General features: G+C 39.8%; 1 protein-coding gene across 3 annotated transcripts; it reads left to right on the forward strand.

The window, feature by feature from the left end:
- The first annotated feature begins 7,195 nt into the window (after positions 1-7,195).
- Positions 7,196-22,017, forward strand: san (Probable N-acetyltransferase san). Of its 3 annotated transcripts, XM_070105216.1 has the most exons (5): positions 7,217-7,337; positions 10,361-10,411; positions 14,229-14,365; positions 17,587-17,773; positions 20,366-22,017. In XM_070105216.1, exons 1-5 carry the CDS (start codon positions 7,330-7,332, stop codon positions 20,505-20,507), a joined length of 525 nt encoding a protein of 174 aa, XP_069961317.1. In that variant the 5' UTR covers positions 7,217-7,329; the 3' UTR covers positions 20,508-22,017. The 3 variants fall into 3 exon arrangements, with proteins under 3 accessions (XP_053656192.1, XP_069961317.1, XP_069961316.1); XM_053800217.2 differs by lacking the exon at positions 10,361-10,411 and having other exon boundaries at positions 7,196-7,337; XM_070105215.1 differs by lacking the exons at positions 7,217-7,337; positions 10,361-10,411 and adding an exon at positions 11,062-11,888.
- Positions 22,018-25,309: the final 3,292 nt, after the last annotated feature.

The raw sequence follows: 25,309 nt of genomic DNA on the forward strand, positions 1-25,309 counted from the left end.
TGACAAGATGAAAGTTAAGACACTTGTGCAACATCTGGTTATCTTTATTGTAGACGTTTCGCCATCCAGTGGCTGATAAAGCCACTGGATGGCGAAACGTCTACAATAAAGATAACCAGATGTTGCACAAGTGTCTTAACTTTCACGACAAATATCCGAAAAACAACGATGTTGAAAATACTACCATTATTTTCCTAAAATTCAACTTTTTTTTTTTTAAGGTAAGGTAGTTTCTCTCCATATATCCCTGGTAAGGGGGCATGGGAAGGAAGGGACCGAGGGGGTAATAAGTTACGACTATTACCAACTTAGATAAAAAAAACCACAGGACAGAGTTAAGTAAAATCTCATTTAATCACATAAAACGTGAGACTGTACCACTGGTCTTGACTACGTACATAATGTATTCCCAAAATATATTACATTCATGGGGGAACACTAAACCCATAGGGGAATAAGAGTCGGATAATGTTTAAAAAAATAAATTTATAGGGAGCACTAAACCCATAGGGGAATGAAAAGTAATCAGGTAATGTATTCCCAAAATATACTACCTTCATGGGGGAACACTAAACCCATAGGGGAATAAGAATCAGATAATGTATGAAAAAATAAATTCATGGGGAGCACTAAACCCATAGGGGAATGAAAGACAATCAGATAACCTATTCCCAAAATACATTAAATTCATGGGGGAACACTAAACCAAGATTTTGGGGGCTGATCCTGTTCCTAGGATCAAAAACCAGCATGAAAATAAGCTTAAATAAGGTTTTTATTCCCGTCACATCAGCGAGAAATTTGACTCAAAAAACCAGTGACCAGATCTGCCTCAATCTTGAAAAAACCACAACACAAATACATCACCAGTGTTAATATACTAAATTAAAACACACAGATAATTACCTTAACTACATTTAACTACAAAATAATAACATATTCAGTATAAATCTAAGAATTACAAGTGTTAATGCGCCGGTCTGAGCTTGCGCACTACATTTCCCCCCAAAACCTCCCTTATCCTTAATAATACAATACATACAACACACACACATTACTCCTCGATATATACTCTCAATATACATTACCATTTTGAGAGGTGTAAGTGCTGTTTTCCGCTATATAAGAGAGACAACTTGGAGAAGGTGTGTTGGTCTTCGATTTTAGGACCAGCTGTCTTGTGACGCCGCTTGATTCCTCACTCAATGTATACAAAACCTCAAATACCTTTATTTCTTAACTTTTAGATCAAATTTGTATTTTAGGACATTTTTATGGCTAATTGATGCATTTTGGTCTTTATTTTGTATTTCAATAATTCGTAATAAGGGAGGTTGAGATAGGTGTGACGTCATTGTTTCACCCTGTGACGTCATGGATCTATTTATGACGTCATAATATCACATGATAATCTAGCGAGGATCTCGATATAAACTAAATATTTTAATTTCTTATTGCATTATTATATACTGATTTTCTCAACGATTTATTTTACGTAAAAACGCCAGAAGTTCTCAGTAAAATCATGAAATAAATTTATTTACACAGGACATGTAATGCTGTACTGTCCATCAAGGGGGTGGATGCCTTAAATGATCTCTAGATCCAAGGAACTGGAGCTATTCTCCCCTGTGGATTAAACCTAATTACCCCCCCCCTATTGCCCGGGCACTATGTAGCCCCTACACTGGATTAATTCTGTAATTAGTTTTGATAATGACCTGCCTTATATGGGCCAGTAGACCTTCTGCAGTGTTCCTCCATTCTTATGTTCTTAAGTAAGTTTATTCAGGTATACACAAATACAGTTACATAGTTTATCATACATAGCAACAAATGTGTAGAGAACCTGGGATAACCCAAAAAAGTCAGAGTGACTTATTTCTCTGAATGTTTTTCAGTGAAATTATATCCATTCTATAGTATGGCGACCAAAACTGAGCTGCATAATCTAGTATGATCGTGATCTCTAACATAATAGAAAAAAAACATTATTGGTGTCAGCAAGTCTAACATTTCATTTGTCCTCTAAGTGTGTCAGAGAGCGGCCAGGTTCTCCAAAGTATTGAGGAGGATTTGTAAATGGTCCAAGTCGGACCGAAACGTCGTCATAAGCTTGTCTCTCCTATGTCAGCTCTCAGACGTCTGGTGTTAAACACGCCTCCATAGTCATGTAGGTTTGTTAGGACAGGTCCTGGACCGGGTCTTTTCCAGGTGATGACTCGACAGTGGCTCCCGGGAGTGTGTGCACATGATTTACCATTTACAACCCTATGGCGAGGGTACGGTGAGCATTCGTGTCAAGTGTAGTAGCTTTTACAGCCCTATGAAAAGGGCATGGTGAGTCTTCTTCAGGTCAAGTGCAGTACTGCTCTATGACAAGGGCATGGTGAGTCTTCTTCAGGTCAAGTGCAGTACTGCTCTATGACAAGGGCATGGTGAGCCTCTTCAGGTCAAGCGCAGTACTGCTCTATGACAAGGGCATGGTGAGTCTTCTTCAGGTCAAGTGCAGTACTGCTCTATGACAAGGGCATAGTGAGTCTTCAGGTCAAGTGCAGTACTACCCTATGACAAGGGCATGGTGAGTCTTCTTCAGGTCAAGTGCAGTACTGCTCTATGACAAGGGCATGGTGAGCCTCTTCAGGTCAAGCGCAGTACTGCTCTATGACAAGGGCATGGTGAGTCTTCTTCAGGTCAAGTGCAGTACTGCTCTATGACAAGGGCATAGTGAGTCTTCAGGTCAAGTGCAGTACTACCCTATGACAAGGGCATGGTGAGTCTTCTTCAGGTCAAGTGCAGTACTGCTCTATGACAAGGGCATGGTGAGTCTTCTTCAGGTCAAGTGCAGTACTGCTCTATGACAAGGGCATGGTGAGTCTTCTTCAGGTCAAGTGCAGTACTACCCTATGACAAGGGCATGGTGAGTCTTCTTCAGGTCAAGTGCAGTACTGCTCTATGACAAGGGCATGGTGAGTCTTCTTCAGGTCAAGTGCAGTACTGCTCTATGACAAGGGCATAGTGAGTCTTCTTCAGGTCAAGTGCAGTACTACCCTATGACAAGGGCATGGTGAGTCTTCAGGTCAAGTGCAGTACTGCTCTATGACAAGGGTATGGTGAGTCTTCAGGTCAAGTGCAGTACTGCTCTATGACAAGGGCATGGCGAGTCTTCTTCAGGTCAAGTGCAGTACTACCCTATGACAAGGGCATGGTGAGTCTTCTTCAGGTCAAGTGCAGTACTACCCTATGACAAGGGCATGGTGAGTCTTCTTCAGGTCAAGTGCAGTACTGCCCTATGACAAGGGCATGGTGAGTCTTCTTCAGGTCAAGTGCAGTACTACCCTATGACAAGGGCATGGTGAGTCTTCTTCAGGTCAAGTGCAGTACTGCCCTATGACAAGGGCATGGTGAGTCTTCTTCAGGTCAAGTGCAGTACTGCTCTATGACAAGGGCATGGTGAGCCTCTTCAGGTCAAGCGCAGTACTGCTCTATGACAAGGGCATGGTGAGTCTTCTTCAGGTCAAGTGCAGTACTACCCTATGACAAGGGCATGGTGAGTCTTCTTCAGGTCAAGTGCAGTACTACCCTATGACAAGGGCATGGTGAGTCTTCTTCAGGTCAAGTGCAGTACTGCCCTATGACAAGGGCATGGTGAGTCTTCTTCAGGTCAAGTGCAGTACTACCCTATGACAAGGGCATGGTGAGTCTTCTTCAGGTCAAGTGCAGTACTGCCCTATGACAAGGGCATGGTGAGTCTTCTTCAGGTCAAGTGCAGTACTGCTCTATGACAAGGGCATGGTGAGCCTCTTCAGGTCAAGCGCAGTACTGCTCTATGACAAGGGCATGGTGAGTCTTCTTCAGGTCAAGTGCAGTACTGCTCTATGACAAGGGCATAGTGAGTCTTCAGGTCAAGTGCAGTACTACCCTATGACAAGGGCATGGTGAGTCTTCTTCAGGTCAAGTGCAGTACTGCTCTATGACAAGGGCATGGTGAGCCTCTTCAGGTCAAGCGCAGTACTGCTCTATGACAAGGGCATGGTGAGTCTTCTTCAGGTCAAGTGCAGTACTGCTCTATGACAAGGGCATAGTGAGTCTTCAGGTCAAGTGCAGTACTACCCTATGACAAGGGCATGGTGAGTCTTCTTCAGGTCAAGTGCAGTACTGCTCTATGACAAGGGCATGGTGAGTCTTCTTCAGGTCAAGTGCAGTACTGCTCTATGACAAGGGCATGGTGAGTCTTCTTCAGGTCAAGTGCAGTACTGCTCTATGACAAGGGCATGGTGAGTCTTCTTCAGGTCAAGTGCAGTACTGCTCTATGACAAGGGCATAGTGAGTCTTCTTCAGGTCAAGTGCAGTACTACCCTATGACAAGGGCATGGTGAGTCTTCAGGTCAAGTGCAGTACTGCTCTATGACAAGGGTATGGTGAGTCTTCAGGTCAAGTGCAGTACTGCTCTATGACAAGGGCATGGCGAGTCTTCTTCAGGTCAAGTGCAGTACTACCCTATGACAAGGGCATGGTGAGTCTTCTTCAGGTCAAGTGCAGTACTACCCTATGACAAGGGCATGGTGAGTCTTCTTCAGGTCAAGTGCAGTACTGCCCTATGACAAGGGCATGGTGAGTCTTCTTCAGGTCAAGTGCAGTACTACCCTATGACAAGGGCATGGTGAGTCTTCTTCAGGTCAAGTGCAGTACTGCCCTATGACAAGGGCATGGTGAGTCTTCTTCAGGTCAAGTGCAGTACTACCCTATGACAAGGGCATGGTGAGTCTTCTTCAGGTCAAGTGCAGTACTACCCTATGACAAGGGCATGGTGAGTCTTCTTCAGGTCAAGTGCAGTACTGCCCTATGGCAAGGGCATGGTGAGTCTTCTTCAGGTCAAGTGCAGTACTGTTATTTAAGACACATATGCAACAGTTAGACAACTTTATTCCGAAACGTTTCGCCTACACAGTAGGCTTCTTCAGTCGAATACAGAAAGTAGGCAGGAACAGTAGAGATGTGAAGACGATGTAATCAGTCCATCACCCTTAAAGTCGTAGAATTTGAGGTTGTCAGTCCCTCGGCCTGGAGAAGTTCAGTTCCATAGTCAGGAACTATCTGAAGATCAAGCGACAGTGCGGAGACTTAAATACTGTCGGAAGGAGAGGTGCAGGGTAGTAGTAGTAGTAGTAGTAGTAGTAGTAGTAGTAGTAGTAGTGAGAGGCAACTGAGAGGTCATGTCCCTCTCAGATCCAACCCTTCTCACTTGAAAAGCTTGTCCAAGGTGTTTTCTGTACCAAGATGCCACGTGTTGCAGTGTCTGACAAGATGAACATCAAAATGGTATACAATACCGACAGGTTGTTATTTAAGACACATATGCAACAGTTAGACAACTTTATTCCGAAACGTTTCGCCTACACAGTAGGCTTCTTCAGTCGAATACAGAAAGTAGGCAGGAACAGTAGAGATGTGAAGACGATGTAATCAGTCCATCACCCTTAAAGTCGTAGAATTTGAGGTTGTCAGTCCCTCGGCCTGGAGAAGTTCAGTTCCATAGTCAGGAACTATCTGAAGATCAAGCGACAGTGCGGAGACTTAAATACTGTCGGAAGGAGAGGTGCAGGGTAGTAGTAGTAGTAGTAGTAGTAGTAGTAGTAGTAGTAGTAGTGAGAGGCAACTGAGAGGTCATGTCCCTCTCAGATCCAACCCTTCTCACTTGAAAAGCTTGTCCAAGGTGTTTTCTGTACCAAGATGCCACGTGTTGCAGTGTCTGACAAGATGAACATCAAAATGGTATACAATACCGACAGGTTGTTATTTAAGACACATATGCAACAGTTAGACAACTTTATTCCGAAACGTTTCGCCTACACAGTAGGCTTCTTCAGTCGAATACAGAAAGTAGGCAGGAACAGGGTGATGGACTGATTACATCGTCTTCACATCTCTACTGTTCCTGCCTACTTTCTGTATTCGACTGAAGAAGCCTACTGTGTAGGCGAAACGTTTCGGAATAAAGTTGTCTAACTGTTGCATATGTGTCTTAAATAACAACCTGTCGGTATTGTATACCATTTTGATGTTCAAGTGCAGTACTACCCTATGACAAGGGCATGGTGAGTTTTCTTCAGGTCAAGTGCACTACTGCCCTATGGCAAGGGCATGGTGAGTCTTCTTCAGGTCAAGTGCAGTACTACCCTATGACAAGGACATGGTGAGTCTTCTTCAGGTCAAGTGCAGTACTGCCCTATGGCGGGGGCAGCCGTATGACAAGGGCATGGTGTGTTGAACATTTGACGTCTGTGGAAAAAGACACTTATGTACATACCATACCATTTCCTCATTTGACGTCTGACAGAAGTGTCAGCCCCCGCCATAGGGCTTTAAACGGTACTCCACTGGACAGGAATGGTCACTGTGGAAGAGTGAGACACTGAGACACTTATGCAACATATGGGAATCTTTACTGAGGAAACGTTTCGCCACACAGTGGCTTCATCAGTTCAATACAAAGTAGAAAGGTGTAAGGAGAGGAGGAGTTTGAGGTAATCAGTCCCTCAGCCCGGAGTCGATGTGTTCAGTCCAACTGAACACATCGACTGATGAAGTCACTGTGTGGCGAAACGTTTCCTCAATAAAGATTCCCATATGTTGCATAAGTGTCTCAATCTTCAATATACAACACTTGTACAAACTCAGACACTCCTTCAGGAGCCGCTGCCGAGTCACCACCTGGAGAAGACCTGGACCAGGTCCCGTCCTGGCAAACCTGCCTGAACCTGATCTATGTGCGGGTTATTTGTGTATTAAATAATAATAATACCTGGACCCCTGGCTGTCTTCAAGAAGGCTTTGGACAGGCACCTAAAGTCAGTACCTGACCAGCCGGGCTGTGGTTCATACGTCGGTTTAGGTGCGGCCAACAGTAACAGCCTGGTTGATCAGGCCCTGATCTACCATGAGGCCTGGTCACAGACCGGGCCGCGGGGGGCACTGACCCCCGAAACCTTCCCCAGATATACTCCAGAAGTGTGTTCTGAGGGTCAAAGCGCCCGCGACCTAGTAGTCCATGTTATAATACTAATAAAAATAATACTACTAATAAATAATAATAACAATGATAATAAAAACAATAATAATGTTGATAATTACCAAGTAATCATTATTATTATTATGAGAAATAATAATAGAGTCGTGGTTGCTAGGGACGCCAAAATACTGGCTTGTGATTGGTGGTCGTCAAGGGAAGTGACGTCATGAATCAGTGAGGCCATCATGGCTGCGCCCTGTGTTGTCCTCTGAGTGCTTCTCCTCCCTTCTTCACCATCCTCGCTCGTTCTCACCACTATGAGGAAGTAATCACCACCTCTACCATGTCTTTGCGCCCTGGAGGAGATGTTTTAGCTGTCTGAGGAGTGTTGGTTTGTTCGGGAAGTGGATAATTGGTGAAAATGGCGGGATTTGATGAGCCGGGGTTAAAGCCACCTCACTGCTGGATTTAAAAATAACACTTCATTTTTATATTTTTTAGTGCATTTTGGAGGATTATTAATGGCTATTATGTGTTGTATTTGATGTATATGAATATTTAATTGTATTTTATGTGCTAAATTCTGAGTACGGTTGTTAATTATTGTTTTATTTTGTATTTGACGTTAATAATTTTTTGCGATATTGTCTAGATAATTATTCTTTTGTTATTAAATGTTTGGAGCTGGAGAGGGGCTCTTGATCCATGGAAGTGAATTTTAATTGGATCGAATCTGAGTGTCTCTTGTTCCACAGGTCTATGATCCCTATGAGTTTAGCGCTTCCTCAGTTTAAAAACAATTAAATAGAAATATATATTTATTGTTCCTGGTAACTTTTTTGATGTTTAGATTTTCACTTAATGTTTCAGCTGTGATTTACATGAGGAAAGCTCTAAATCTGTAGGGATTGTGGTGCCCCTGGGGAATGGGGAAGGGCAGGAGGTAATAAGGTTTGATCCTTGATAAGGGATGATAGCTCGGAGTTCTTGGACCTAGAGCATTTGAATGGCTTTAACTTTTTTGAATGGGGGATTGGGTACGTCTGTGGTAAAAGGCTTTTGTCTTTAGGAATCGGAGCTTTTTTTTTTAATTGTCTGAATATCTTCCATTTCCCGGGTATTATGACTCCTCTGGGTTTAGCACTTTACTGCTTTTGTTCACGTCGGTACAAAAAAAATACTCTTCAGAGCACGGCAGGAGAAGTGGAATAAAAAATTTTGGACTGAAAATAGTCGGTACCTGACCAGTCGGGCTGTGGCTCGTACGTTGGTTTGCGTGCAGCCAGCAGTAGCAGCCTGGTTGATCAGGCTCTGATCCACCAGGAGGCCTGGTCACAGACCGGGCCGCGGGGGCGTTGACCCCCAGAACTCTCTCCAGGTAAACTCCAGTAGCCAAATGTTTAACAAAACTCAAACTTCAAATTGTGAAGTTAATTCTTGCCCGAGAGTATATAATGTAGAAGAATTACAACGGTTTTTAATCCTGGAAGGATAGTAACCCAGAATAACCCAAGAAAGCCAGGCATGTGGCTTCTCTTTGGGGACCCTTATATAAGTAAGTTTAGGTATAGGAAGGCCCCGCATATATAACAGATTAGGCTCTGGGCTACTGCTGTAAAGCGAAAATTACTGTAGAGTGAATCATAGCCTTTTATCACTTTCAAATGCATATTGAAGCCTGATAGTGCGTTTACACTATCAAATATTAAGTGAGCACTAGAGCGAGGCTTAAAAATTGCATATACAGTACACACATTACTTAGCATAAAATATTTTTGTCCTTAGTTTAAAGTGAGTGGTGAATACATTTATTGTAGGATGTTGGAATAAATGAAGAATGAGTATACGTAATTGAAAACCACTGTATGTATTAGTAAAATGCCATAAAGCGATGCGCTATAAAGTGGGGCCTGCCTGTACACACACATACAAGTTACACAAATCATAAATAGAAATGTGTAAATTAACTAGGATAACCCAGAAAAATCGGTGACTTACTTCCACTGGGGGCCCTTGTAATGCCCCTTATTCCTCCCTATGATGTGAAAGGCCAGAAGCAATATAAATACCAACATTAGCTGATAGGAAAAAAGACACAACCACAGTCTAAGCTATGTGTATTACTGCAGATTTAGTCGTTTGGACGAGGATATAGACCCTTTTGGGTTTAGTGTTTAATTTGATTATATTATTATGAGTAAGGAAAAGGGTTCTTGTTAGATCTGTAGTGTGAGGTGTTCCTTATGGCAGCCTTTCATTCTTGCTTGTGTTCATATTTAAATAACTAATAACTACTACTATAAATGCTACTTTATTATAGGCTTCTGAACCCTCAGAGGAGGTTTCTTAATGTCAGTGAGGGACTTTCGATACAAGGAGTTGAACCTACCCACCCCTTCCTTGAATTGTACTTGATTGCCTTCCAGTCCTTGAGGAATTTGAGCTAGCCCCTTCCATGAATCAAATCTTATTACCTTTCATTCCCAAGGTTTCTGTATGGCTGCTGCAGGTTTAGCATTTCCTAATGCATATCACTCTTTATTCTTTTCATCTTCATTCTTTTCCTCCTCTTCATCATCATGATCCTCTTTGTAATCCCCTTCATAATCCTCCTCATCAATCAGTGTTCATCCAATCACATCTAGTTTGCTATCTACTTCACATCTAAAGAATACTAAATTATAATTGTAACCATGACTTGTGGGAGCTCTTAGAGGGCTGTAAGAAGTCTCTATGATATGATAGAAAAATACATATAGGATCTTAGACATACACATATAGCTGGCCCACGACTGGGCTCCGGGAGTAGAGAGAGACTCGAAGCTTATCATATAAGTGAAAAATATGGAATGGCTTACAATTAGTAGTCAAAACTTATCCAGTATTCATTAAAAGTTATTTGTTGAGTGTGTTTCTCAGATTTGCCAGACGACCCACCAATTCTTTAAGGTAACCCATACCCAGCCTCAGCGGGGACCTGCAGCCCTGCTGATCTAGGCAGGTGTATTCTGTACATAAACTATTTCCTGTTTAACTCTATCCACTGAACCTTGTGATTTTTACTACAGGTTTCTCAATTTTAATATGTACCTTAGTAACAGACTATTGCTCCTAGATATGTATTGTGTTGTTTAAAAGACCCATCTTTGTATAAGAACTGTGAAGTCATATACAGTATCGACATTAATAACAATTCATACTGTAGTGCCAATGAAACTGTCACAACCAGCGTACCTCAGCTTCCTCTTTTATTAAAATTTATAAATTTTTACTATTTCCAAAAAACTGCCAGCCATAAAATCAGCATAACTGTATTGTTGTTATTACAGTAATGTATTGTTATTACAGTAGGACGTCGATAATCCGGCATTCTGAATACCAGAGACTTCCAAAAAGCAGGCAAGATATCACAATGTTAATTTTTTTTTTCCTGATATCTGGCAAATACTGTATCCTGACATTTGACAGGTTACTGAGAGTGTTGTGTGACTAGGCAGTGCTTTCATGACAGGAATACTGTAAAGTTTGAGTATAGTGGTTCTTTCAGGAATCACAAAAAATATGAATTACAGGTGCTGCTTGACTTACGATGGGGTAACGTTCTGAAGAACCCATTGTAAGTTGAAAATATCTAGAGCAGGATATGAATATATGATAAATAAATAAATAACTACTGTCACCGAGTAAGTAAATAAATAATTACTGTAACTAAATACCAATATTGAAAAGTAAATAAATGAAAACAAGTTTATCCTATCAGAATATGCATCGCTATCACACCATTGTAAAGTCACAGTATCATAAGTTGAACCATCGTAAAGCAAGGAGCATCTGTATATCAAAATTAGAGAAGCAAAATATTTAACCCCTTCACTGTCAGAAGCCCCAAAATTAAAAGTGCTGACAGTGTCAGTATTATGAAAAAAAAAAAAAAAAAAAAAAAATCTGGAATGGTAGAGAATCTTTTTCTGAAGGTAATCACACCAAAAATTTAATGGAAAAGTTAATGAATTATGCAGGCACAAAGTTAGTAGTCTGGGTGCAGTTTACAGATAGGCGATTCTTGCATTTTTTGAGTGCTATTTTAAAATAATTCCATTGCTCGCTTTGACTAAAATCTGACCTATTTCACTAATATGCCTTCTGTTATATCAACTGAGTACAAGAAACCACCCATTCAACTAATAGAACTACATTGTAAAGTGCACAGAAGTCGGTAATTTGGCCAGTTTCACACAAAACTTTAAAAATTTAAATTTAAAAACAGTCCAAAATAAGTACTGTAAACACAGCACTAAAGCAACATTTCTTAAGTTCATTAATTGCATCCTCAGGCCTCTTTTATTACACTTGCCATCATTTTGAATTTGCCATCACATAGAAAAAAATCACTTTTACCCTACTTCTCAGATGATTAAATGTAACCAGGAATGATTAGTCATGGTTTATGTTGTTCCGGTATTGAATTAGACCTAGTTAATATTCATAAAACAGACTTGAAAATGTAGAGGGGCCTCACCTATTCTCGGGGAAATTGTTAAAAATAACTCGGCTACTTTGAGCCCAATTTTAAGCTACTTAAGGTCATGAAACCAACCTAAACAATCTTTATCTTGGTAATATGTTTTCCTTTCTGTCAAATGTTATCAAGAAACAGCTAATAAAACCATAAAAGCCATCCTAGAAAACACCTCCATCACTATTTTAAAGCAAACATGAGATCAGAGGTTTGCTTTTCCCATTATGCACCTTGTGGGGCAGGATTTTTTTTTTTATGCTATGCACACTCGCTGCACAGATTCGTTCTCTCATGCCAATGCCAAAATTTACCGCTTACAGCTCATCTGAGGGAGCTGAGCTCAGAACACAGATCTACGTAAGTGACCCTGGCATCAGTAACGTAGATCTACATATGAGACAGTGAAAGGGTTAAACAAATATTCCTGACATGGGGCAATATTTGGGTGTGTACAGTATAGTAATATATGTTTAACTCATTTAAGTCCAATACATATGTACATCAAACCTCGATTTAACCGACTAATAGGGTGTAGCAAGCCAGCAGTGATTGAGATTTGTGGTAGATAAGATGAGATTATTTTGCCTTGATCGTAACAAATGGAGTCAGTCCTTTAACCAACACACACACACACACACACACACACACACACACACACTGCTTGATTCTGAATTAAGTGACCTAGCAAATTTTGTTCTGTTTCCTCAAGGTGCTTTAAATAAAGGTCCGTTTAATCGAGGTTTTCTGTAGTATAAATATTAAATATAAAATGTACTGTATGTTGACATGTTTAATATTTTGCTCAAGCCTTCAATTTATATTGGATTTTTCCTTTTATTACATTTTATGCATGATAACTCGTATGACAAAACGTTGTGTGACCTGCACTGGTTTGTTGCTTTTTTAATATAATAAAATAATGATCATTTGCAGCTATTACAGGTTATAGTAATCCTAACTAATACAGAATAGAGGAGGTGTTTGCTGAATGCTTCTTTGTTTGTATGAGTTTACTATTTCTGCTCAGCTATGAATTATAATACCTAGCCCTTGTAGTACTGTACATAATGAAAATTAAAATGAGGAAGAGATCGTATATTTAAATTTTCACCCCTTCTGACATAGTGGCAGCCTAAAGTTTCATTATCTGTCATCTTTTGGAATCTCAAGTTTTTCCTCTTAAAATTTTGTACATGTACTTGTATTATATATCTTGACTGCAGTGTTATGTTATGGACTTCACAACAAGATTCATGTGAAGATTCATGTGATAAAAATAAATATTTAATAACCTTTTCTGGGCTGTGTTGAAGCCACGACTTTTTTTTTTTCTATTTGTCGCTAATAGAACAGCTTTGCTCATGCTCTCCCTTTAATTCGTCATTCTGTATTTAAAAGAGAAGTATTCTTTTTAGCAACTTCCAGAAAATGAGTTTTGTCAACATTAGAGTTACTGGAACCTGTATGTATTCCCTGCCATCCGTGATATGGAAAGCATCTTTGTCCTGCTGTGTATAGTATATACACTACAGTACTGCCCATTTCACGGAACACATCTGATAATAACATAGGTGTCTATTGGGAAATTTATGCTGAATGTACAACCACTTTATTTGAAGTGCCTCTGTCACCAGGTGGGGCATTACTGTAATACGTAGTTTATCAGAAATGTACAAATTTCGTAAGTTATTTAGAACAAGAGGCTAACTTTGTCCCTTTTCACATGTAATAAAATTCACTAGTTGTAACAATCATTAGCAAATTTTTTTTACTTAGTTGTAAATACTTAAGAGAAAATTCTTTTATAGATTTGAAAACTTGAGCAAATAATGTAAACATCTTATGGGGTATATCTTAAAATTCATGTGTAGACTTTAAAATCTTGATTTATATAATGATAAGATCATTGAAAAGTAGATACAAGTGTTGACTATATTATTAAATCTTTCTACCCCTCCAAGGGGATGAGGGGAGGTTCATTTTTATAGCAAAAGGTTTTTGATCCAAGGAATTCCATCTCTTTCTTGAATCAGATTTAAATACACCCCCCTCCATCCCTCTCCTTTTGTGAACCCATTTAGTGTGCTATTTTCACTTTTGTGGGATCCAGCTCCTATACAGAAGGAAAAAGGAATTGCTATCAGTCTTGGTCTAACGTAACATTATTGCTAGTACCGAGGTGGTCATGTCGCTCCACCCAGTGGAAATTAGATCATAGTGTTGGTGTACTCTCCATTGAGACAGGGTAGCCCCATTTGGCTTGGCCTCTAAAAGAGGCTTAGCATTACTGGAGATAGACTATGGATCCAGGAGAGGCGACTGAAAAGAATGGCATCCTTTCTGGTTTATCAGCTGCCATTGTAAACTGAGAGATGATTGCACAGTTCACTTAACCAAAAGTTTTACTTAGCCTTGCTCAGTCAGTTCTGGAGGTTCCATCCTGATATGCATCAGGTGGGGTAAGAGGTGGTTTCAAGGGAGCAGCACTACCTATCGCAGTGGAGGTTACAATAGCTCAGGGTGGGTCGTGATTTCTTTTTTTATTCTTGGAGCTGTTCCCCAATTTTTTCCCCCTCATAAATGATAGATCGGCTTCTCCTGGATCCCAAGTGACTACAACGTATGGGGCTTGATAATAATAATAATATGATCAAACTGTTGTTTTAATTGAAACACAATACTCTACTGTTTTTTCAGGGGTCGAATTGAGCTGGGGGATGTGACCCCACACAACATTAAACAGTTGAAACTTTTGAACCAGGTAGTGTTTCCAGTGAGTTACAATGACAAGTTCTATAAGGATGTACTTGAGGCTGGAGAACTAGCTAAATTAGGTAAGTGTTGCATATTATTTTTGTGTTCGAAACCTAATTACATGAGTTGATAATTGCATTATTTGTATTTCTAATGTGGATTGGATCTTAGTGTCTTTTCTTTTAAAAATAGTTGAATTCTAAATAATTTGTGATTATTAACCCTTAAACTGTCCAAGCAGATCTATGTTCACATGTGTAGTGCTCCAAAAGTAGATCTACGTTTTTTTTTTTTTTTTTTACAAAATTTCAAATATAACAAAAAAAAAAAGTAGATCAAAGGTTTTTTTACATTTTCAAATGTAAAAAAAGAAACGAAGATCTACTTTTTTACATACTTTCAAATGTTGAAAAAACGTATATCTACGTTTGGACAGTTTAAGGGTTAAGGATAAAAATCATAATGCCATGGCTGGAATAATTCACATCTCATACACAATTTGCTTAATCTTTCAAGACTATAAAAATAAAATTAATATTGAAAGTTATGCTAAACCTACAGCTACAGGGCGGGACCTTTGTGTAGTGATTCTCTGCATAACGTTAATCTGTGTTGTTCTCTTACTTCATGACTATTGATCTCTAAATATGTTCATTGTTTCATAGTGCATGTGCTGCTGGTGCTCATGATTGCTGATGGTTCTTGTGATGTATATCTTCAAATACAGTGGACCCCCGGTTAACGATATTTTTTCACTCTAGAAGTATGTTCAGGTGCCAGTACTGACCGAATTTGTTCCCATAAGAAATATTGTGAAGTAGATTAGTCCATTTCAGACCCCCAAACATACACGTACAAACGCACTTACATAAATACACTTACATAATTGGTCGCATTCCGAGGTAATCGTTATGCGGGGGTCCACTGTACAGTATTAAGTAGTGCATTGAATTGTGTTGGGTGGGGTGTCACTCCTTGCCATCTGCCCATTACTGCTTGCAATAGGACTGTTGCTGGTTCTTATTTCTGTTATTTATTGCTAAACTCCTTTTAACCATGTCTTATAAAAGGAAATTCTTGTTTAAGTGAAGTTTCAAGCACCAAATAACTGCACTGTATAGTAATGCTGAAGTTGAAAATAAAAATTACTAAGCTACTAAGCTCACTGAGCCCAGCACCAGTAGTCTTGCCTGCCATCATTTACCATAATAACAACCACCATACCTTCATGGGTTATAAATGTATTGACTTGTCACGCTTCCGCCATAGGGCCGGAATAACTGAATGGGTCATCTTTAACAAAGACCTCTCAGGTGTTTTTTTTTCTTGGTGAATAAACAAAGAACAACGTATACATTACTAAGCTTTTTTAATGAGGTGAGAGTCATTCCCAAATTAAATGTTTTCCTTTGCATAGTCAAATTTAATGCAGGTATGTTAGAGATATTGTGAATTATGGTAAAGGTGTTTCTTTTTCGGGTCACCTTCCTTGGGAGACGGCCAGCATATTAAAAAAATTTTTATGAATGTCCCACATTTTAGTTTGTTTAGTTATGAGGATTATTGCTTTGTTTTTTCATGAAAAATGGTGCCCTGAGGCCCGTCTGGAACTTGAAGTTTAAACATTAAGTTTGAGAAGAAGCATTTTTCACATATTGATGTCTTGTGTTACTTGGTTTTGCCAAAACTAATTACTTTCTTCTTTCAACACACCGGCCGTATCCCACCGAGGCGGGGTGGCCCAAAAGGAAAAACTAAAGTTTCTCCTTTTACATTTAGTAATATATACAGGAGAAGAGGTTACTAGCCCCTTGCTCCCGGCATTTTAGTCGCCTCTTACAACACGCATGGCTTACGGAGGAAGAATTCTGTTCCACTTCCCCATGGAGATAAGAGGAAATAAACAAGAATAAGAACTAGAAAGAAAATAGAAGAAAACCCAGAGGGGTGTGTATATATGTGCTTGTACATGTATGTGTAGTGTGACCTAAGTGTAAGTAGAAGTAGCAAGACATACCTGAGATCTTGCATGTTCATGAGACAGAAAAAAGGACACCAGCAATCCTACAATCATGTAAAACAATTACAGGCTTTCGTTTTACACTCACTTGGCAGGACGGTAGTACCTCCCTGGGCGGTTGCTGTCTACCAACCTACTACCTATAAAACTAATTCTTCTTTCTTTCAACACACCGGCCGTATCCCACCGAGGCGGGGTGGCCCAAAAGGAAAAACGAAAGTTTCTCCTTTTACATTTAGTAATATATACAGGAGAAGAGGTTACTAGCCCCTTGCTCCCGGCATTTTAGTCGCCTCTTACAACACGCATGGCTTACGGAGGAAGAATTCTGTTCCACTTCCCCATGGAGATAAGAGGAAATAAACAAGAATAAGAACTAGAAAGAAAATAGAAGAAAACCCAAAGGGGTGTGTATATATGTGCTTGTACATGTATGTGTAGTGGGACCTAAGTGTAAGTAGAAGTAGCAAGACGTACCTGAAAACTTGCATGTTCATGAGACAGAAAAAAGGACACCAGCAATCCTACCATCATGTAAAACAATTACAGGCTTTCGTTTTACACTCACTTGGCAGGACGGTAGTACCTCCCTGGGCGGTTGCTGTCTACCAACCTACTACCTATAAAACTAATTACATTGTGGTAATTTTTTCATCTTTTCCAAAGTTATTTCAATGTTTTCAGTTATTTTTCATATTTAATCTGTCTTGACTGAATATTACTGGGTAAATTATGGCTTTTGTTACCATGTGTCCTCCAACATTTTTCTTAAATATTTATAATCTGCTATTTCAAGTGGGTTTTATTCTTCCCTAGTTCTGTCAGCTTCTTAGCTAGTGTATATTCTGTTTACTCAAGTCAAATCTGCTGTCATTTCTACTGGTGACTTTCCTCTTAAAATTTGCTTCAGAATTTCAAAGTAAATATTTTGGCTCTGAATCTTGAAAAATTTTCTGACTATTGGTACTTTATTATTTGTTCTCTTTAAACACAAATTCCTCCCAGTTAACTTCTATGGTTGTTGTACCGATGCTCCGTTAAATTTTTTCTTCAAATGTCTAGGAATTTCCAAAATAAATAGTGCTGTACCTGTACATCCCACAAGTATAATGTACATGTACACTAGTATATTTTGTCACATTTTAAACTCCAAAATGATCAAACAATTAATATTGCTTTAATTTAAACTATATTACATATATGTTTCACATTTCATTTTCATAAATTGGCAAATTGTTTTTGTAATAAGGCTCATATTAAAAATACATTTCTTCTTTTCAGCATACTATAATGACATGGTTGTAGGTGGTGTATGCTGTCGAGTTGATGTCCTGGATGGCCAGCGGAGACTTTACATCATGACCCTAGGCTGTCTTGCTCCATATCGACGTTTAGGCATTGGTACAAAGATGCTTGAACATGTTCTAAACTTTGTGGAGAGAGAAGGAAATTTCAACTCCATTTTTTTGTAAGTTATTCATCTTTTAAGCTATAATAAATTGAAGTAAATAATAGCATAACCTAGCAAGTAGTAAATTAGAGATAATTTAAGCAGGGAAAAACTTACAGCTTAACCCATTAAGAAAAATTTTGTTTCTTCTTTTTTGGGTGCCCCTGCCTTAGTAGGAGACGGCCGTTGTGTTAAAAAAAGTATCGCTGGTTTCTAGAACGGTTATGTTTCAGGTAGCATCCATTGTGAAGTGTCATAAAATAATGGTTTTCCCTGCGTATAGTGTTAATTTTCCCCTAAATAATAAATGAATTTACAATGTTTTTAAAGAAAATGTTTTCTCCCTTCAGTATTCTCTCTTCCTCCCAGCCCTTGATGTTCAAGGGTTCTTGATTACAAAAAAATAAGCTACCCCCTTGTTGGATCAATCTTTATTAAAAAAATTAATGTGTTTTTACTACTAAAGTTGCAGGACTGGATTCAAATCCTGGCCATTCCTTGAGTTTTTTCAATCATGCTCTCATTTTAGGATTACTTTCTCTGTTCTTTGCAGACATGTACAGCAGGCCCTCGAATAATGTAGTTTCGTTCAATATCGCTTTGTTAAAATGTTGACGAGGAAAAAAATTAAAGAGTACAAATTATTGTAAAATAAAGATTCATAAAGTATACAATAATCATACAAATACACAACAATAAATGATGCAGTACAAAAGTGCTCAGCAAGTCTGCCATGTTTGTTATTGTTCATTTTTCAACTGCGTGATGGTAGGAGGTGCTCCTTTCAATTTTCGCTTTTTTTTTTTTTTTTTTTTTTCTCTCAACTAGTCGGCCGTCTCCCACCGGGGCAGGGTGACCCAGAAAAGAAAAAATCCACAAAAAGAAATTACTTTCATCATCATTCAACACTTTCACCACACTCACACATTATCACTGTTTTTGCAGAGGTGCTCAAAATACAACAGTTTAGAGGTATATACGTATAAAGATGAATTAGACACATGTGCAACTCTTGGGTATCTTTATTGAGGAAACGTTTTGCCACACAGTGGCTTCATCAGTCCATACAAAGGAGAATCTTGAAGAACAGGAGTAGAATGAGGTAATTAGTCCCTCAACCTTGTGTCGATGTGGTCAGTCTATTCAAGATTGATGGACTGACCACATCGACTCAAGGTTGAGGGACTGATTACCTCATTCTCCTCCTGTTCTTCAAGATTCTCCTTTGTATGGACTGATGAAGCCACTGTGTGGCGAAACGTTTCCTCAATAAAGATACCCAAGAGTTGCACATGTGTCTAATTTATCAACATGTCGGTTCTCTGAACCATTCATCTACAAACCTGTCAGACACTGCAACTTCTTGGGATCTTAATACTTGGGAATTCTTCGCTTGCCTAATTCTTGGGCACGACCTACTTCAACATTGAACAAATGTTACACGACCTATGACTTCTGCACCTCTCCTGCCAACGGTTTATAAGCTCCTTCTCAGCACGTATGCCGTATTCTATTCAAGATTGATGGACTGACCACATCGACTCAAGGTTGAGGGACTAATTACCTCATTCTCCTCCTGTTCTTCAAGATTCTCCTTTGTATGGACTGATGAAGCCACTGTGTGGCGAAACGTTTCCTCAATAAAGATACCCAAGAGTTGCACATGTGTCTAATTTATCAACATGTCGGTTCTCTGAACCATTCATCTACAAACACGTATAAAGATACACAACATATCCCTCCAAACTGCCAATATCCCAAACCCCTCCTTTAAAGTGCAGGCATTGTACTTCCCATTTCCAGGACTCAAGTCCGACTATATGAAAATAACTGTTATTCCATGATGCCTGTGCTAAACATGCACCCATGATGCCTGTGCTAAACATGCACCCATGATGCCTGTGCTAAACATGCACCCATGATGCCTGTGCTAAACATGCACCCATGATGCCTGTGCTAAACATGCACCCATGATGCCTGTGCTAAACATGCACCCATGATGCCTGTGCTAAACATGCACCCATGATGCCTGTGCTAAACATGCACCCATGATGCCTGTGCTAAACATGCACCCATGATGCCTGTGCTAAACATGCACCCATGATGCCTGTGCTAAACATGCACCCATGATGCCTGTGCTAAACATGCACCCATGATGCCTGTGCTAAACATGCACCCATGATGCCTGTGCTAAACATGCACCCATGATGCCTGTGCTAAACATGCACCCATGATGCCTGTGCTAAACATGCACCCATGATGCCTGTGCTAAACATGCACCCATGATGCCTGTGCTAAACATGCACCCATGATGCCTGTGCTAAACATGCACCCATGATGCCTGTGCTAAACATGCACCCATGATGCCTGTGCTAAACATGCACCCATGATGCCTGTGGCCACAAAAAACAAAAGTGTGATGCTAGAAAAGAAATTAAAACTCTTGATAATATCAGTTAGCCTAAGGTAAAATTGGTTTAATTATAAGTCATTTCACTTAGCCACGATTTGTAAGACCCTATCGGTGATATTAAGTGAAGACTTACTCTACAAGTTAACAATGGCAGTGCACTGTTCTACTTTTGTGATCACTTTCTCTGTTCTTTTCAGACATGTACAAGTTAACAATGACGGTGCACTGGATTTCTACAAGAAGTTTGGATTCGAAGTAGTGGAAACAAAGCAACATTATTACAAGAGAATCGAACCTGCCGATGCTCACGTTCTCCAAAAAACCCTCGTCAAATCCTGAACACTGGTTGCACACTAACAACTCTGGGACCTGACAGCTACCTGTGAGTGTAAGAAGAATGGCAATTGCTTGATAGCGGTTGCAAATTCCTGACCAGGTAAAAGTGGCGGAAATAGTGATGTATTGTCTTACAGTGGAGCATCGAGTTTGGAGACGTGCGAAAACTTTATTCTGGGCAATAATCTGATGCTTGAGGGGGGACGGGGGAATAATCATATATGGTTGTAACCTTTGTAAATATGCATAAGAATGTAAATGGAGCGGTATATGGCAATATATATGTAATGTTTGTGTGAGTATGTATGTGTGTGTATATGTATGTATGAATGTGTGTTGTGTATTTACCATACAGTATATATATGTACGCACACAAATTGACATTGCATATTTTCATTCACATACACTAGAGACATGAATGTGCATGCATAAGCATGTGTACACACACCACACATTGATGCAAATAATTATAATGAACAATTCTTAAATATACATAGATCACACATTCATCCACACAATGCATGTAAGTTGCACACATGGAAAGAATGCATGCTTATATGCACGTAAAACACACATTGTGCAGACCTGCAATTAAAGCACACGTGCACATACTGTGCACACGTACATGTTTACAAAGGCACACACACACTTGCATGTTATGCACACATTGCAAATATGCACATGCATACATTAAGTATTTAAGTACATGGATACATTATGCACATGCATGCACATGAATACACATGCACACTGCACATGAATACACATGCACACTGCACATGAATACACACTATGCACATGAATACACACTATGTGCATGAATTTACAATACACACACACTATCCAGACACTTCTACATTATATATTATGTATGCTTTCATATACTGTATATAATATAATTTGTGCTTACATCAACACAGGCAATTTTACTCACACAGGCACACATACATACATAGGTATGTGCGCACTTCGATGTTTGTACAAAGTCTCGGTTTACATCAGTGCTGTGCTTGGTACTGGGTCACCTTGGTTATATATATATATATATACTGTATACACATTATATGTAAAGTGGCATGCAAGGTGAACTGTCCTGCCTTTGTATTCATATAAAACTAAGTTCTAAAAATGAATTTGAGGGCTTTCAAAAATAAGTTAGATTAGATTTTTTTTTTTTTTTTTTTTTAAATGTTTGTTTAATTTTCCATAATTAAAACTTCATTACATTGCTGTATTAAAACTAATGTATTCCATTGAAGCTCTGCATAGGTTCTGCATAACTACGTAGTTGTCAAACACCAGTTTTATTCGCTAGTCCAGGCATTGGTTATAAGAATTTTTTTTTCCTTCTAGAGTGACTTGTGTTAGTCTTCATTGAGCCCGGGGTGCTCTAGACACATGACCTTATTTTTACTAATGTTAAGTCTCCTTTTCTTCAAAACTAAAATAGTTTGTCTTACATTGCTAACTTGTTTTATAAGATTTAAATATATGAAATAAATGAATATGACTATGGTTTTTTTCATTGACCTGGTTTAATTAATAACATAATAAAATTTTGAAGAATTGAGACACTTAGGCAACATATGGGAATCTTTGAAGAAACATTTTGCCACACAGCGGCTTTATTAGTCCAATACAAAGTAGAAATGGGTAAGGAGATGAGTTTCGCCACTGTGTGGTGAAACGTTTCTTCAATAAAGATTCCCATGTGTTGCATAAGTGTCTCAATTCTTCAACTTGTCAGTTTTCAAAACCATTCATCACATAATTAAATTTTGTTTACAGATAAGTGGTATTGCCTCCCATTTTTAAATTGCTATGTGACCCCTATGGGTGCTAGTGGACCCAGCAGGAGCAGGATGTGAGGTGCTGGTGGACCCAGCAGGAGCAGGATGTGAGGTGCTGGTGAACCCAACAGGAGCAGGATGTGAGGTGCTGGTGGACCCAGCAGGAGCAGGATGTGAGATGCTAGTGGACCCAGCAGGAGCAGGATGTGAGGTGCTGGTGGACCCAGCAGAAGTAGGATGTGAGGTGATGATGGACCCAGCAGAAGCAGAATGTAAGGCAATGGTGGACCCAGCAGAAGCAGGATGTGAGGTGCTGGTGGACCCAGCAGAAGCAGAATGTGAGGTGCTGGTGGACTCAGCAGGAGCAGGATGTGAGATGCTGGTGGACCCAGCAGAAGCAGGATGTGAGGTTCTGGTGGACTCAGCAGGAGCAGGATGTGAGATGCTAGTGGACTCAGGTGATGGGTCTTCAATGTTGGCTTATATACTCTCCTCCCTCACTAGTCTGATCAAGTATATTAAACCTTTAACACGCCCTACCCTGCAGCGCTGTATGACCCTTGTGGGTTTAATACTTAGTTATAATTATAATATATGCCCTACGAGTTTATTGGTTCCTCCTAAATTCCCTTCAAGGGGAGGTTTGCTGATGCTAGGAGTAGTTCTTAATTCAAGGAATTGGACTTGTCTTGCCATCCCTTGGATCAAACACTATTACCTTCCATTTCTCAGGCACTCTATGACTCCTACACTAGACTACACATCTCATGGAAAGGCTCTTGATTTAAGGAACCGGCATTACCCTTCCTTTCCCAGAATTACACCTGATTGTCTCCCATTCCTAGACACTATATGACCCCTATGGGTTTAGTGCTTCTCCGATTAAAAACAAATGACCCCAACAGGTTTAGTGCTTGCCCAAGAATGCAATAATCCTCATAATTATGACCCTTGTGGGTTTAGTGCTTAGCTGTGATCATATCATATATAACCCCATGAGGCCGGCTCATGGTAACGGATCTGGCTCTCACAGGTTTGGCACATTTTGTGAATTTAATAATTCCCTAACTTTGAACCTGATTATGAGGGGCTCTTGATCTGAGTTATGTCTGGATGCCTTCCATCCCCCCCCACACACATGCACTGTATAATCCCTACAGGTTTAGCACTCCTCAATAATACTATTGTCTGTATAATGATACACAGCTATGAGTATCTAAAATAAATCATGCAAGTGTTGTGTGACCCATAAAGGTTTACCACTCTCCTTAGTGCTGTATAGCCCTTGTGGCTTAGCACTTCTTTTTGATTATATTAATAATTATCACTCCTGACCTCAGTGGTTTAGCACTTAGCTTTGCTAATAATAATAATAATCACCACTCGCCCAAAAATGTAATAATAATTAGCATATACACAGATACACATCACTGTAGTGTATATATGTTACAATGATGATTTACAATGTATACAGACAGTCACTGCAAGAGGTGTTTGGGTGTAGCTTGAGTGTTCTTTATCCAAGGAAATGGAGCTACCCTCCCCTTCCTTGGATCAACCCTGTTTACCTCCAGTTCTCCAAGCAATGTATAATTTGCACATGATCCTGATACCCTTTCTCTGAGACTTAGGACTTTCCTCGAGAGATGTGCCGTGATGCCAGTAAGGGACTCTTGATACGGGGAACTGGGCTTATTCCTTTGAATCGGACTTGAATGCTTCCCATTTCCAAGGCTCTATATGACTCCTGTCCCCTCAAGGAAGGCTCCTTGATGTTGGTGAGGGGCTCTTGATCTAGGGAATTGGATCTGTGCTCCAGTTCCCCAAATTAAGCCTGAATACTTTCCACCCCCCCACAGGCGCTGTATAATCCTACGGGTTTAGCTCGTCCCCTTGATCATAATAATAATAATATATGACTCCTGACTGGAGAAAAATGTGACTTGCGGCATGTTGCTGTGACTGATGTATAAATGACATAAGAGCACCCAGTGGTATGTGTGGCCGAGTATCTGCGAGAGCAAACGGAGGAGCAAGCCCACACTACTTGCGCTGGATAAATAAGTTTATTTAAACACAAGTACAATTATCATAGTGTAAATTAGCTGGAATAACCCCAAAAAGGTCAGTGACTTATTTCCACTGGGGTCATAGCAGTTTGTTGTGTACGTATGCTGATACTGGCATAGGTGTGTAAGGTCTTACACAGTCAGCTAGATATCTGTATCTTGTTCTGAATGTTAGATTGAGGTTTCTGGTGATCTAGCAGAAACTGCTGATGGTTTGTGATGTTCTAAGATCTGTTTACCCGTGGAGCAAATGTTACCTGATTGCCTACGGCCTTGACCCTTCCATGGGGTTAAATGTTTGGAACTGCGAATTTATAGGAATTGTTTTGATAATAATCTTTATTTCTACAAGTACATGATATAACTTATACAGACCATAGCTGACATCAGTGACATAGTACTATATAGAGAGCCCCTTGTTATGCTGAGCATTTCCCGCAATTTAGGTCAATTTTGTCCCCAGGATGCGACCCACACCAGTCCACTAACACCCAGGATGCGACCCACACCAGTCCATTAACATCCAGGATGCGACCCACACCAGTCCACTAACACCCAGGATGCGACCCACACCAGTCCACTAACACCCAGGATGCGACCCACACCAATCCACTAACACCCAGGATGCGATCCACACCAGTCCACTAACACCCAGATACCTGTTTTACTGCTATGTGAACATGGACAGCAGGTGTGTTAAGCACACACCTCATAATGTTTTCCAGCCAGATGTTAACTATTTAATACTTCAAAAAATTAATGAGGATATTTTACTTATGACGATAGTGTTGTGGAAAATACTGTATATTTTCCGGAAATACGGTAATTTATAGGTAAATAGATGCCCTATATTGTATTTTTAAAAAGTGTTATCGAAAAAAAAGAAGAGACTCGCCATCTTGGTTTTGAATTTTGTACAAACGTTGGTGTAATGGGAAGAATTTTT

Source organism: Cherax quadricarinatus, chromosome 97 (assembly GCF_038502225.1).
Source record: "Cherax quadricarinatus isolate ZL_2023a chromosome 97, ASM3850222v1, whole genome shotgun sequence".
Lineage (NCBI taxonomy): Eukaryota > Metazoa > Arthropoda > Malacostraca > Decapoda > Parastacidae > Cherax > Cherax quadricarinatus.

Bases quoted from the DNA above. Each gene is read 5' to 3' on its own strand.
- san (XM_070105215.1), top strand. From the start codon at position 11,728: ATGAGATCAGAGGTTTGCTTTTCCCATTATGCACCTTGTGGGGCAGGA. The intron at 14,366-17,586 runs GTAAGTGTTGCA...TCTTCTTTTCAG, and splicing joins TGGAGAACTAGCTAAATTAG to CATACTATAATGACATGGTT. The intron at 17,774-20,365 runs GTAAGTTATTCA...TGTTCTTTTCAG, and splicing joins AATTTCAACTCCATTTTTTT to ACATGTACAAGTTAACAATG.